The sequence below is a fragment of the Chrysemys picta genome, chromosome 6, assembly GCF_011386835.1.
Source record: "Chrysemys picta bellii isolate R12L10 chromosome 6, ASM1138683v2, whole genome shotgun sequence".
NCBI lineage: Eukaryota > Metazoa > Chordata > Testudines > Emydidae > Chrysemys > Chrysemys picta.
Genome location: NC_088796.1, coordinates 23933945 through 23947726, shown reverse-complemented (window position 1 = coordinate 23947726; position 13782 = coordinate 23933945). Strand labels below are relative to the sequence as shown.

The 13782-nt window shown below is 40.0% G+C and overlaps 1 protein-coding gene and 1 non-coding gene across 3 annotated transcripts in view; one reads left to right on the top strand and one right to left on the bottom strand.

Moving 5' to 3' along the window:
- The window catches only part of AMACR (alpha-methylacyl-CoA racemase), a 37633-nt gene extending 24791 nt beyond the window's left edge, over positions 1–12842 (top strand). The window contains exon 4 of one of the 2 annotated variants that reach the window (XM_065598839.1): positions 11656–12842. In XM_065598839.1, coding sequence (XP_065454911.1) covers positions 11656–12065 — 410 coding nt within the window. In that variant the 3' untranslated portion in view covers positions 12066–12842. The remainder of the gene's footprint in view (positions 1–11655) is intronic. The other variant, XM_065598838.1, reaches the window with a different exon arrangement.
- On the bottom strand, positions 6967–7153 carry LOC112060018 (U2 spliceosomal RNA). Its single transcript, XR_010588978.1, has one exon. It is a non-coding gene; the product is annotated as a U2 spliceosomal RNA (small nuclear RNA).
- Positions 12843–13782: the final 940 nt, after the last annotated feature.

Below are 13782 nucleotides of genomic sequence, written 5' to 3'. Positions count from 1 at the left end.
TTCAACCAGGTTACCAGGAGTGATATCACTCTCCTGAGGATTACTCAACAAGATAAAGAACGGATGTTGCTTGAATGCCAGCAAACACCGGGACCATACGCTGCCAGGCTTTGTCAGGCAATGATACCAGATTACTTGCTGCAAGCATGGCGTGGTCAAGTGTCCTACCATGGAGGAGGGAATAAAGATGCACTGCCCAGAAACCTTCTGGCAAGGCTTTCGGAGTACCTCCAGGAGAGCTTCATTGAGATGTCCCTGGAGGATTTCCGCTCCATCCCCAGACACGTTAACAGACTTTTCCAGTAGCTACAGACTTTTCCAGTAGCTGAACTGACCGCGAATGCAAAGTCAGGCAAAGTAATCATTAAAAACCGTTTGCTTTTAAAACAAGTTTTATATTTTAAAAGGTAAACTCACCTGAGGTCCCTTCCATGGGGTCAAGAGTCTTGGGTACTGGCTTGGGAGGCTTGGGAGGGTACTTCAGTCAGGGTGAGAAAAAGATCCTGGCTGTTGGGGAGAAGGGAGTGCTGTGTGCTCTCTGCAAGCTCATCCTCCTCCTCCTCCTCCTCCTCTATCCCATCGGCAGAATCCTCAGGCGTCGAGACTATCCCCGACCCAGAATCCACGAACAAAGGTGGGGTAGTGGTGGCAGCCCCCTCTAGAATTGCATGCAGCTCGGCGTAGTAGCGGCATGTCCGCGGCTCTGACCCGGAGCGACCGTTTGCCTCCTTTGTTTTCTGATAGGCTTGTCTGAGCTCCTTGACTTTCACGCGGCACTGCTCAGAGTCCCTATTGTGGCCTCTCTCCATCATGCCCTTGGAGATTTTTTCAAAAGTTTTGGCATTTCGTCTTTTAGAACGAAGTTCTGCAAGCACTGAATCCTCTCTCCATACAGCGATCAGATCCAGTACCTCCCTCACGGTCCATGCTGGTGCTCTTTTTCGATTATCAGCCTGCATGGTTACCTGTGCTGATGAGGTATCTGTGGTCACCTGTGCTCTCCACGCTGGGCAAACAGGAAATGAAGTTCAAATGTTCGCGGGGCTTTTCCTGTCTGCCTGGCCAGTGCATCCGAGTTCAGATTGCTGTCCAGAGCGGTCACAATGATGCACTGTGGGATAGCTCCCGGAGGCCAATACCATTGAATTGCGGCCACACTAACCCTAATTCGAATTGCTAAAATCGATTTTGGCACTACTCCGCTCGTTGGGGTGGAGTACAGAAATCGATTTAAAGGGCCCTTTACATCGAATTAAATAGCGTCGTTGTGTGGACGGTTACAGGGTTAATTCGAATTAAAGCTGATAAATCCGAATTAAAGTCGTAGTGTAGACCAGGCCTCAGTGATTTAAGCAGGAATTGGATTGATAGTGAAACTTACAAAGGCAGCTGACTGAACAGCTATGGCTCTTAACAAGCATCTTAATTGTTAATTAGCCAGTTATTGGGGTAACCGGTTTTATGAATGAATATTGTTTCATTCATAAAACTTTACTTATGAAGTTACATTAATAAAGTGAACAATTAAAAACAATTTCATTAATCAGTTCTACAGAGGCTGCGCTCGCTCCATCTGTTACTGATGAATTTTTTTCATTGATTTCAGTGTGGCAGCTGAAATTGTTTACCAATATCTGTGGATTTAAACCAAATCCTGCCAAGCCTATTTATAAGAGAATCCTCCAGTCCCCTCTAGCTGTGCAACTTCCTACTACAGGAGTGTGGGCATGAATAGATTAGCTCACTGGGTAGCTGGCATATGTGACCTTTCAGGGCTTGCAAGCTCCAAGAAACTATTTTTTGGTTAGTTAGAGGCCTATGAATAGTACCACTGCTTTGAATTACTGCCTCTGTTCTGAGGATCTCAAAGCACTTTACAGCCATGTGAATTAATGCTCACCTCTACCCTAAGAGGAGAATATTATATCTGTTTTGCAGATAGGGAATCTGCGGCACAGAGAAAAGAGAGACATCTGGGATTAGAATTCAGATTTCTGACTCACAGCTGATGCTTTAATTGCTAGACCATGACTTCTCCCCTTAGCAATGAAAGCAAAACATTTCCAGATGTTTCTATTTTATCTTTCTTTTAAAAGAACGTTTCCCTTGTAATTGATACGGGCAATATGCTTTGAGGTGCGGTGCTGAAATTCTAACTTTCTCTGACTTTCCAAACAATGGATCTAGTTTTAGTAATTTATTTTTTTGATTTTGTGTTGTTGGCAGGGGTTGCCAAGCACCTCTGAAAATTAGACCTCTTCGGTCGTTAAATATTGATTCGGATGCTTAATTTTAGGCACCCAAATTTTATTCCAGTATTCCAACGTCCTAATTAACCATGTTTAGTTTATTTTTAACAAAATTTAACTCTGAGGTTAGAACAAACCTCCTATTTTTTCTGTTGCTTCCAAGAATTGCATAGACCGTGTTTACACTACAGTTTTTGGTTGAAACAAGTTATGTTGGTGTACAGCTGCCAGGTTTGTACATTGCTCAGGCACTGGTGTACTTGACTGCTTGTTCTGGCGCTATGCATACTTACAGGAAGGCTTGTGTCAATGCAAAGTGCGGTGCACTATGGGTAGGTATTCCCAACATGCCATGTTCCTCTGCAGGGGCGGCTCTATGTATTTTGCCGCCCCAAGCACGGCAGTCAGGCAGCCTTCGGCGGCATGCCAGCGGGCGGTCCACTGGTAACGCAGATTCGGCAGCATGCCTGCGGGAGGTCCACTGGTCCCACGCCTTCGGCGTACCCGCCGCCGAATTGCCGCCAAAACCGCGGGACCGGTGGACCTCCTGCAGGCATGCCGCTGAAGACAGCCTGACTGCCGCCCTCATGGCGACTGACAGGCCGCCCTCCGCGGCTCGCTGCCCCAGGCATGCGCTTGGTGCGCTGGTGCCTGGAGCCGCCCCTGTTCTTCTGTCTGGAACAGTGCCTTTTGGGAAAGTTTTTGCAATGTTGATGGGGTAAAAATGACTCTTCCAGGAATCTCTGGGGACTAGGGGTCAAGCTCCCAGCATCCCATAATGTCGTTTAACTCATAATTTTTGTGTCTTTTTAAAAAATCCCACAAGCCTGTGTGGCACTTTTCAGTGTCTGCCATCTCTGACTGATGCATGGAGCATACAGAATACTGCACTATTGTCATGAACATTGCAAATACAGGACACACAATTCTCCTGTATTTGCAGACCTTTAGGAAGTACTGCAACTACAGGGGATATGATGATTTCTTCAAGGACAGTTTGCTGAGGGACATAGTGGAAAACAATTCAAGGTTGTTGGTGGCGTTCACAGAGCAGCTGCAGATGATGGCGTGCTGCTTCTGGACCCAAGAAATGAGCGCTGACTGGTGGGATCGCATTGTAATACAGATTTGGGATGACAAGTACTGGCTGCAGAACTTTTGGATGTGAAAGGCCGCATGCCTGGATCTCTGTGCCAAGCTCATCCCAGCCCTCCAGCGCAGGGACACCAGAATGAGAGCTGCATTGACAGTGGAGAAGTGCGTAATGATTGCACTCTGGAAGCTTGCAATGCTGGATTGTTACTAGTCAGTGCAAAATCATTTTGGAGTTGGAAAATCCACAGTGGGGGCCGTTGTCATACAAGTGTGTAGGGGCATTAACTGTCTCCTGCTTTGCAGGACTGTGACTCTTGGCAGTGCGCAGGACATAGGGGATGGATTTGCAGCAGTAAGGTTCTCAAAATCCACGGGGCAATAAAGGGCATACACTTCCCTATTTTGGCACCAGCCCACCTTGCCATAGAGTACATCAACAGAAAGGGCTACTTTACTGTGGTTATGCAAGTGTTGGGGGGGGGGTCCCCCAGGAATGCTTCACTGATATCAATGTGTGGGTCAGAGAAGGTGCATGGTGCTTGCATCTTTAAGAACACAGAACTAGTCAGAAAGCTGCAAGTAGAGATATTCTTTCCGCATCGGCAGATTATCATTAGTGATATTGAAATGCCAATAATGATTCTGCGGGACTCAGTCTACCACTTGCTCCCCGGCTCAGGAAGCTTATTGATATTTTAGCTTTGGGGTACCTCTGTACAGCTTTGCTCTCCAGCCCAGGTATGCGGAGCGTGGCCCACTAGTGCGGGGAAGGATTTTATGTTGCATGAAACAATAAAATTTCAGTCCCTAATCTATGGTGTGCATATAGGGCAATGGCACTGAATATTGGAACTATTTTTCACAAGTGGGGGTTAGTTCAGGATCTCACTCTTGAGGCACTGAGAGCTCAGCTCTTACTGGTGTTCTGGAGTTGCCTGTACCCATAAGCTGTTAGTTTGTTTACTGCAGTGATGCCAGATGAACTCATTGTGGAGTGGTGTGGGAAAGTGTCCTACGTTGGTGGAAGAAAGAAGGCAGCCATCCCTTGAAACCTTCTGAAGAGGGTTGTAGAGTATCTCTGTGAAAGTTTCACTGAGCTCTTTCAGGAGGATAAAAAGGACATTGCTATGTACATAAAGTGCTCTGCAATCTCCTACAAGCCTTAGGAACATAACACTGTGGTGGAAAGTTTGCTTTTTAACAGTAAAGGGACACATCATAAATGAATAAATAAATAACAATTAAAAGTGTTATGTTCTGCAGAAATTGATGCCTGTAGGTGCCCATGCTCACCAGGGAACACTTTCTACTTGCCATTAGCTAATGGATTTTTCAAGCCTGGGTTATATTGTAAACAGTGATACAATATTTTAGTTAAAGTAGTTTGACTTTAAAATACAATCAAAATGCATGTTATAATGAGTTTGGCATCTTGTTAGTAATTCCTATCTTTGACATATAGATGTTATATACCATGCTAATTACCGATTATTTGTTGATCTTGTACACGTTTTGGGTTTCTTTCAATTTCATTCATTTTAATTTGGCTAATAGTTCTTTCAGTCAATACAAATGTAGAATTGCTGTCATTTTAATGGTAAATGACAGACCTGATGAATAAGATTGCATCATTAGATTAATTTTTAGTCAAATATTTGGTCTTAAAAAGAAGGCAGAACATCTTGCAGGTGATCTGCAAACTGTTTTTGTTTTGACGGATTTCTGTCAGCTTTTGGCAATATGTACTTCGCTGTCCGGTAGCCAGACTAACATGGGCAGGGCCGATGACGGGGGGAGGGGGGAGGGGGGGGGGAGGAAAAGCCGGTACAAATTACCGGGGCCCAGCGGTCCGGAAGGGGGCCCAAGGCCCGACTATGTTGCATATGTTTTTGTCTTTCATTTGTATACCAGGCAGGACATATTTGTTTTTTGTTAAATTAAAATCACATCTGTTATATTAAAGTTTTTTTTTAAATGTTCTTTAAATTTTTTTATATGTTCTTTAAGAATGTTTTCTTTTCCTATTCCATGTTTCATTTATATACCAGGCAGGGCATATATTTTTTTTTTTTTGCACATCAATACAAATCCCATGTAAAGATTTTTAGCCGGTCCGCCCTTGCTGGGGGGGGCCGAAATTTTTTTTTCACCAGGGCCCAAACCCACTCTCGGTGGCCCTGAACATGAGCATGCAGAACATTATTTCAAATTTTAGTCGGGGGAGGGAGGGAATTAAGTGCCTGATTCTGTTTTCTCATCAATTTTATGCTGGTCTGACTCCAATGACTAAATTGGAATTGCTCTAGATGGGAAAGTTCTGTGGCCTGTGTTATATAGGAGGTCAGACGAGATGATCACATTGGTATCTTCTGGCCTTGGAGTCTATGAATCTAGATTGTCACTAGAGAGAGCAGAAACAGGCTCTAAAGTGCTGCATGCCCCTCTCAGTCTCACTGTTTTAGGGAGTCAGCCCACACTGTGCATGAATTTTATAAAAACAACTTAGAAGGCACCTTCAAAACTTGGGGTTATAGTCCTTATATGTATAGAGGATTTCTATAATTATGTCCTATTTGGGATAATGAAAGTTACAGTAGATTTACACGTGCTATTTAAAATTTTTGATCATACCGCATTAGTTGCAGGTTTGCTATTTTAAAAAATCTACAAGTTGAGCAAATGGTTTTCTGATTACACGTTATACAGCTTGAATTATGTAGAGTTTCAGCTTTTATTTGAAGTCAAGTATAAGATTTTGGTGACAAATTAATTTGTCTTTTGCTAATTAAACGAGCTTCACTGTGGCACTTCATTTACACTGAAAGTCTCAACAATAAGCTATGAAATTGTGGGGAATTGTTTTGAAGGAAGGAAGAATTATTGTGAATGGGTAAAGTTTGATTTTTTTTATCATTGTATAATAAAAACAGTCCTCTACCTCCCTCCTAGAGCCCCAAGAAGTCCTGCTTTCACTGCACCTGTAATTGTTATTGTATGCAGATGGCAATTGTTTAATGCAAATAAGAATTTGGATATATAGCTGCTTACATTCATGTGTAATCATGATAATTGCATATACACATCTACCTTGATATGACGCTGTCCTCGGGAGCCAAAAAATCTTACCGCGTTATAGGTGAAACCGTGTTATATCGAACTTGCTTTGATCCACCGGAGTGCGCAGCCCCGCCCCCCTGGAGCGCTGCTTTACCGCATTATATCCGAATTCGTGTTATATCGGGCCACGTTATATCGGGGTAGAGGTGTACAAACTAAGCATGCAAATGTGGGCATTACAGCACTCACCTTCTGACATTCTTGCTCACAAAGTCTCTTCTCCAGTTATAAAATACTGTAATTTGAGAGACTCATTATCTGAGACTTTGGGGTGGAGGAGGAGAAAAAACAATGAATGCTTATTGTAGTGAACACTGTAAAATGTGCTGCTGCTTTTGAGTTTTTGACAGGTTTAATTATTTGTGAGAATTGGTTATATAGTTCTATATTAATTGTAGTGCTACACATTTTATCTGTGGCTACAATCATGTGCAAATTTAAGAAAGCTCTGGCCTATTGTTTCATTCAGTCGTGTGATAGCAGTGTAGCTTCAGATCAGCTGTATGTAGCAGCACCATGTTTTGAAAACAAAATTAGCAGTTTAAAAAAAAACTGTTAACATTCCTTAAATGTCCTTTTAAATACCCTCACAGAAATACTGGTTTAATATACAGTCCTTAAATAAAGGATATATCAGATATTAAACTGATAAGAACAGGTACTACGCTTGATCTTAGCTCATAGAGAGCGTAACAGAGCAGTAATTGATATCTGACAGGCCAGTGGGTTTTCATTAATTTTATCTTTGCTCAATATTTTATATTTTCATCTGACTTTAAGTGGGACTCCACTTTCAGCATTACTTTTCTAAGAATCTGTAGAAATATAGTTTTTATAATATATTGCAGTAATTCATTGAATTACAACACACATCTTTACAGCAAAAAGTATACAGGGGAAACTATTTTTCTTTCCCTGGGAGTGGAAGAAAACCACTGTATTTAAAGCTGTTCTACTATAAATTACTGACCTTTTCTAAGCAAATACAACTAGATTAAAATCATAACCCAATAAGCTGAAAACAATTCCTAATTGCTCTACCAGATATGCTATATATAAAACATTTTGAATTTTGATTATGTTCTGATGGAGTTGGACATTCTGTGGTATCCTGAAGAGTGCTATATGGTATAAATTGTTTCCCTGTTGATTACATTCCCCTTGTTATGATCATGTCTGTCTACACCACAAATAGTTAGTCCAGACTGGAAAATGAAAATCTGTAGTACTTAAAGGCTATGAGCTCATATTTATTTAAAAGTTGAAGTCTGCAATGGTTCTTGGAAAATGAGTGCACTAAATTCTAGGATGTGTGCTGTTGTATTTCTTTAGGGTAAATTCTGCTAATTTTCATTTACACAGTTATACTTAAAGATGATATGTAATCAGATAATGATATAGCTCTGTTCAGGATGGATTGACTACATTAAGCCAAAATAAATTATAGAATTTAAGCACACACAGCTAAATGCCTTAATGATAAAACAATATTTCAAGTTGATAAGATTTCAAGTATTGAAACAGAATTACATACACACGTTATCATTTGACTTGATTTTTTATGTTGAGGTAGAATTGAACTCCTCTGCTAGCTCTTATAGAACTGAGTATCCCCATGGTACAATGTGTTTTGATTTTAGCAATGTATTTTGAATCAGGCTTAATAATACAATCCTTACTAAATTAATTCTATTGTGTCGCTGATAGGTAGCTAGAAATTTTAATTCAATTGAGGATGCTAAACTAATATAAGTTGGTTTTATCTTTCTTTGGGATTGATTGTATTATGAAGAGTAGATATTAGCCCAATGATTAATTCAGTCAGTGGTTACATGGAACTTGCAGGAAAAGCCCAAATGAAAGGTATATTTCTGAGTCTGTAGATACACAGCTTCAGTATGGTTTCCAAGCAGCAGCAGAGTGATACTAACAAGATTTTACTCATTTTTATTCCTTTTCACAGCTGCTATTCAGAACCTTATGGGCAGCAGCAAAACATTAATATTTCTGGGGAAGCTATGGGGCACCACAGAAGCAGGCACTGGAATTAGTCACATGGGAGGAAGATCCCAAAATAATGTGGAGGGACGGGATGGTGGAGACTTTTTCTTTTCCCATCCCCTCTGCCTTGCAGCAGCCAGGAGGGGTAGGGTAAAAAAGGCTCTTTTACCCTTGCAGCAGCCAGGAAGCTGTGGCAAAGATAAAGAAAGCTCTTTCTCCCTTCCTGCAACTAAAGTGGAAGGATCTTTATTTAATCAGTCATCTAGTAGCCTAGATCTGGTGTGAAAGATGGAGGTCCAACCATGTTCCAGAAACAGCACCCTGGTAAGAATCCTAGTTGTCCCCTCCTTACTCAGAACCTGAGGTGATGGTAAATGGGGACTGGGCTTCTCACCAGAGCATTGCACCTGAAGCTTGGTTGAGGAGGTTTCCTCACCCCCTGTTTTTTTTCCATCTCACTCTATTAGATTTCATCCCTAGCTAATAGGTGTCAGGTAGGTGTCAAATTTCAAATAGATGTCAAATTTTTCAACTCCTGCTTATTTTTGTTAATTTGTCTCAAATACTTCATTGGTATTTTGCTATTATATATCTTTTAAAGTAAACTTCCTAGGGAATCTCTTCAAGTATACATCAAGGGGTTAAATTGGGCATTGGAATCCTACTCTAGCTCATGCCTTCCTACTTTTTACAGTTTTCCTATGCAGGGAAATCCTACAGAATAATCATTTAATTGAATTGTGCCTTTGTTCCTTCAAGAAAGCACTTTCCCAGTGTGGTGTCAAGTATCAGAGGGGTAGCCGTGTTAATCTGGATCTGTAAAATGCAACAGAGAGTCCTGTGGCACCTTTAAGACTAACAGATGTATTGGAGCATAAGCTTTCGTGGGTGAATGCCTGCATCTGACAAAGTGGGCATTCACCCACGAAAGCTTATGCTCCAATACATCTGTTAGTCTTAAAGGTGCCACAGGACTCCCTGTTGCTTTCCCAGTGGTAATTGTAGCAGTAGCTTGAGTATAGAGTGATCCTCCTCCATTTCATGTTCTAAATGTTGATCCTGATCTAGCTAAGATAGTGGAAGTGTGCTGAAGCATAGGCACGATTACACAATGAATGATCAGTTTCCTTAGCAATGGAACCAAAGAGTTCAGGTTAGGGGGAGGGAAAAGTACTACTGGTAATTGGGCATGGTAGAAGAAAAAAATCTTCTCTTTTCGCATCTTTTCCTGTTTGAAAGCATTTGGAAAAGAGATTCCTTAGCAGACTCAAGTTAAATTGAAGCCTTACTCGTTATATATAGAAGTGCCTTTTTTAAATGTCATTTAATTTATCATTTTCATAGTTAGACCTGTCTTGTGAGTGTATGTATATATTACAATGTTTGCTTAGTAACTAAAGTTAAGTAGCAAAAATAGTTTCATTTATAGTGTATTGTCACACTCATAACTTTCTAAAAAATTCTCTCCTAGTTCTGGAATTTTCCAGGCTTGGTCTCCGCTGAAAGGATATGTTTTTTTTTGTTTCTCTATTCTAAAAGAAAACTCAACAGGTATTCCTAAAAAATTGCTAGTTTACTCATATATCTCATAAATGGCAGGAATTTGAGAGTAAATTATGTTTGTCTGGAAGTACATACATCTTCACGTTTTGAGTGGAGGGAGTAGAGTGGTTGGATTATGGTTATAAGTAGGTCTGGCTGACATTTTTTAACTAGGATATGTCCAGAAGTAAAATTTGCAGTGTTGCTGAAATTTTCAGTTTCCATGGGGAAAATTGAAATGACTGCTCTCTGGCTGCCTGCCTGGAAGGCTCTTGTCAATTTCACTTTCCGCCTGTGAAATTGATGTAATTTTTTTTTTTTGGCGGGCAAGCTCCAAGGACTGAGAGGCAGAGTGCCTGGGTGCTCTTCCTACCTTCTTGTTCTGGGGTTTGAGAGTCAAAGAGCCCAGGCACATGTGAAATTGACATATCAGCCTTCTTGGAGGGTGGCTTCTTCTGAAACAGAATTTTGCTTTGAATCCCTTTCTGTAGGGAAAAAAAATTGTGGTTTTTGACAAATTTGGGATGAAATAAAAAAAAAAATCAAAATTTGTTGCGGAAAGGGATTATCTTTTTTTGCCTAGCTGTAGTTATAAGTGATTGAAAAGTCCCTTCTGAGCATGCTTAATAGGCTTTTAGCAAAGCTTGGTGGTGCCCGTCCTTTGTTGTGAGGTTTTCCTTGCTCAGTTGAACAGGAACAGGGGGAGAAGAAGAGGGTTGCTACTCATAAGCAGCCTTTGGGACTATTCATTGCTATAACATTAGATGCAAGAAAACATTATGGGCAAAAAATTGTGATTTGTGTGATTTTCTTATTTGTATGGTGCAATGGGGTGCTTTTCAGACATGCAAGAAGATATGGAGTCTAGTGCTTGCAATCTAAGGCCATGTCTACACTGAAAAGTTAGATTGACCCAGCTAAATCACTCACAGGTGTGAAGAATCCACACCACAAGCAGCGTAGTCAAATTGACACCCTCCCCCCCGCCCCACACACTCCTCGTAGACAACGCTAGGTTGATGGAAGAATTCTTCCATCTGCTGGACAGCTGCAGTAGTGCCACTGTAGTGTTTCAAGTGTAGACAAGCTCTTAGGAGGCAAAGAAATGGGGGAAAGTGATACAGCATGAAAGTAAAGTGATAGGGGATCTCCACATTTTTGCTGCATTTTCCAGTAAGGTTTTATTTTAAAAAAAAGTTGTTTCTATTTCTTTTTTGTTAAAGGTGTCACAGTACAAATGATAGAGATTGAGAAGGTCTATTAGGCAATAAGGTCTCTATCCCTATCTTTTCTACATTATTTTTTCCTCTGTTTCAGAGCTATAAAGTCAAAAGTATATAGCTCTTAGCTCTGTACCCAGTGTGTGCTGTCTTTATAAGCCTGTATCTGATGCACTTTAATATAATGGCAAGAACCAGGGATGGTTGTTTTTCCTTTCCTTTTTCAAATTGTGTGCCCTGTAATCAATTTTGAAACCACTTGTAACTGAAACCTAATGTGCTATGACTATTATGCTGTCTCAGGCTGCCTGCAATAAATGTGCTTGAGAAGCAGGGTGAACTATGGGCTGCAGAAAAAGCATTTACTCTATTTGTATTAGCCTGCCTAAAGTACAATACATCTAATTCCAACTTTGTTTTTATCCTTTTAGGACTGGGGTTAGATTTAGATAAACTTCCCAGTCAGCTGAGTTTCTCTGACTGGCCTGAAATGAAGAAAATGTTTGCAGCTTTATTTTCCAAGAAGACACAGGCAGAATGGTGCAGGATCTTTGATGGCACAGATGCCTGTGTGACGCCTGTTTTATCTTTGGATGAAGTTGCCTTACACCAGCATAACAAAGAGCGTGGTTCTTTTATCAAGAATGATCAGGAAGAGATAAGTCCTAGACCATCTCCTCTTCTTTCAAGGACTCCAGCTACTCCATCTCCCAGAAGGGATCCTTTTATAGGAGAACACACAGAAGAGATACTTCTAGAATTTGGCTTTACCAAGGAAGAGATTGCTAAACTTCACTCTGAAAAAGTAATTGAATTCAATAAGCCAAAAGCAAATTTATAATATCTAGCTATGCAAATCAGAAAAGTTTCAGACTGTCCCCATATGATTTTATGCATTAAAGTTGGAATTACATGAAGAAATGTTAATGTAGCACCACTTTTTCAGGGCCGGGGGTAGAGGGGTAGGGTGTCACTGTTAAATTAATGCATTAATTGAGGACTAAATGTACAAACTGTATTCCTAATTGGATTAGAATGCCTACCGAATGTTACCTTTGAAATTTTGTCCTGGGGGTGTTTGTTTTGAAAAGATCTGCAATATTTGCTTGTTATAATGGTTTACGTAATTTTTAATGTTTCCTTCAATAAGTGTATTATAGGAAATGTGTGGTTGTTTTAATCCTTGTGTTTTTAATATATGTTATAATTAGCTGAAGGCAATGATTTTTATAAAATACTGTTATACTTCATAAAGAGGTTGCTGTGTTGTTCATTTATAAATTTGAGAGAGAACTCTTTTGCCTGTATTTTCACAGTATTGATAGAAAATTAATTCGCATTCTCCTCTCAGAATATACATTAAAATGCCATTATTTTGGCATGATCTGCTTATAGTGGTATATGACAGAGCAACTGTATTTAAAGCCTGGCTACCTTTCTATCGTACTGTTAGTCCCATGACTGTATTACATTTGGAGTCTTAATTTGTCTGGAAAAATTGCCCTGGGTTGAAATTTGATATATTACAGTGTCTGCCAATAAGCAACCCTTTCCCCCTATTCTGAAAAAAATGGAAAATAGGTGTAACCATATGAGTAATAAACAATAAGTTACTGCATATAGATCATAGTCTCTTTCAAAGTTAAAGTGGCCATTTGAAACCTTCTGACACTTGAAACATTCTGGCATGTCTTATTCTAAGTACAGTATAAATAAAGCAAATAGTTACAACAATAGTTATTGCATAGATGCCACAACCTCTCTTAAATTGGTAACTTTATGCATTTTTTCCAAAAGCAGTTAGATCACATGATGCACTGATTGTCTGACTTTAAAAAGCTAACCAAAAAACACAATTCAAAACCATTTGCATTCTAGGAGCAGATACATTGTTTCAATGCCTCTGCACCTAGAATGCAAATGGTTTTGAACCTTTATTTGTTTTAAAGCCAGACAGCGCATCATGTGGTCTAGTTGCTTTAAGTTTAAAAAAGACTGTGGTATCTATGAGGAATTATTGTCGTAACTATTTTCTTTATTTATTCTTGGAATAGGACACATCAGAATGTTTTAGTGAGAGCAATTAAGGTCTCACTGAGAGTGTTTGCTCTTTTAGGATTATATTCAGTATTTACTAAAACTGAGGTATACTGTAACTCATCTGGCCTCTGTGTAGTCAATATTACTGCTGTGAAATTTTTTTTCTTATGGTACTTAATGGCTGCATGGGCTTGGGAAAACTTTTATAAACACAGGGTTATGATCAAATAAATTAGACAAATATGTGACAAAAGGTACATTGGGTCACTGGATGATAACAATCATATCTTCCACATTTTGGAAGGTTTTTTTTGTCTGAAATTGTCCTAATCCATATCCATGATCAAATAATAATTTACTCTAGTTCAGATCCTTCTGGTCAAGCCAGGGAATTATAAATGTGATCAAGTCGGGGAAACAATCTATGGTGTATATTTAGGACCTGATCCAAACTCACTGAAGTCAATGAAAAGACTCACATTGACTTCACTGGATTTTGGAACAGATCCCTAATTCAG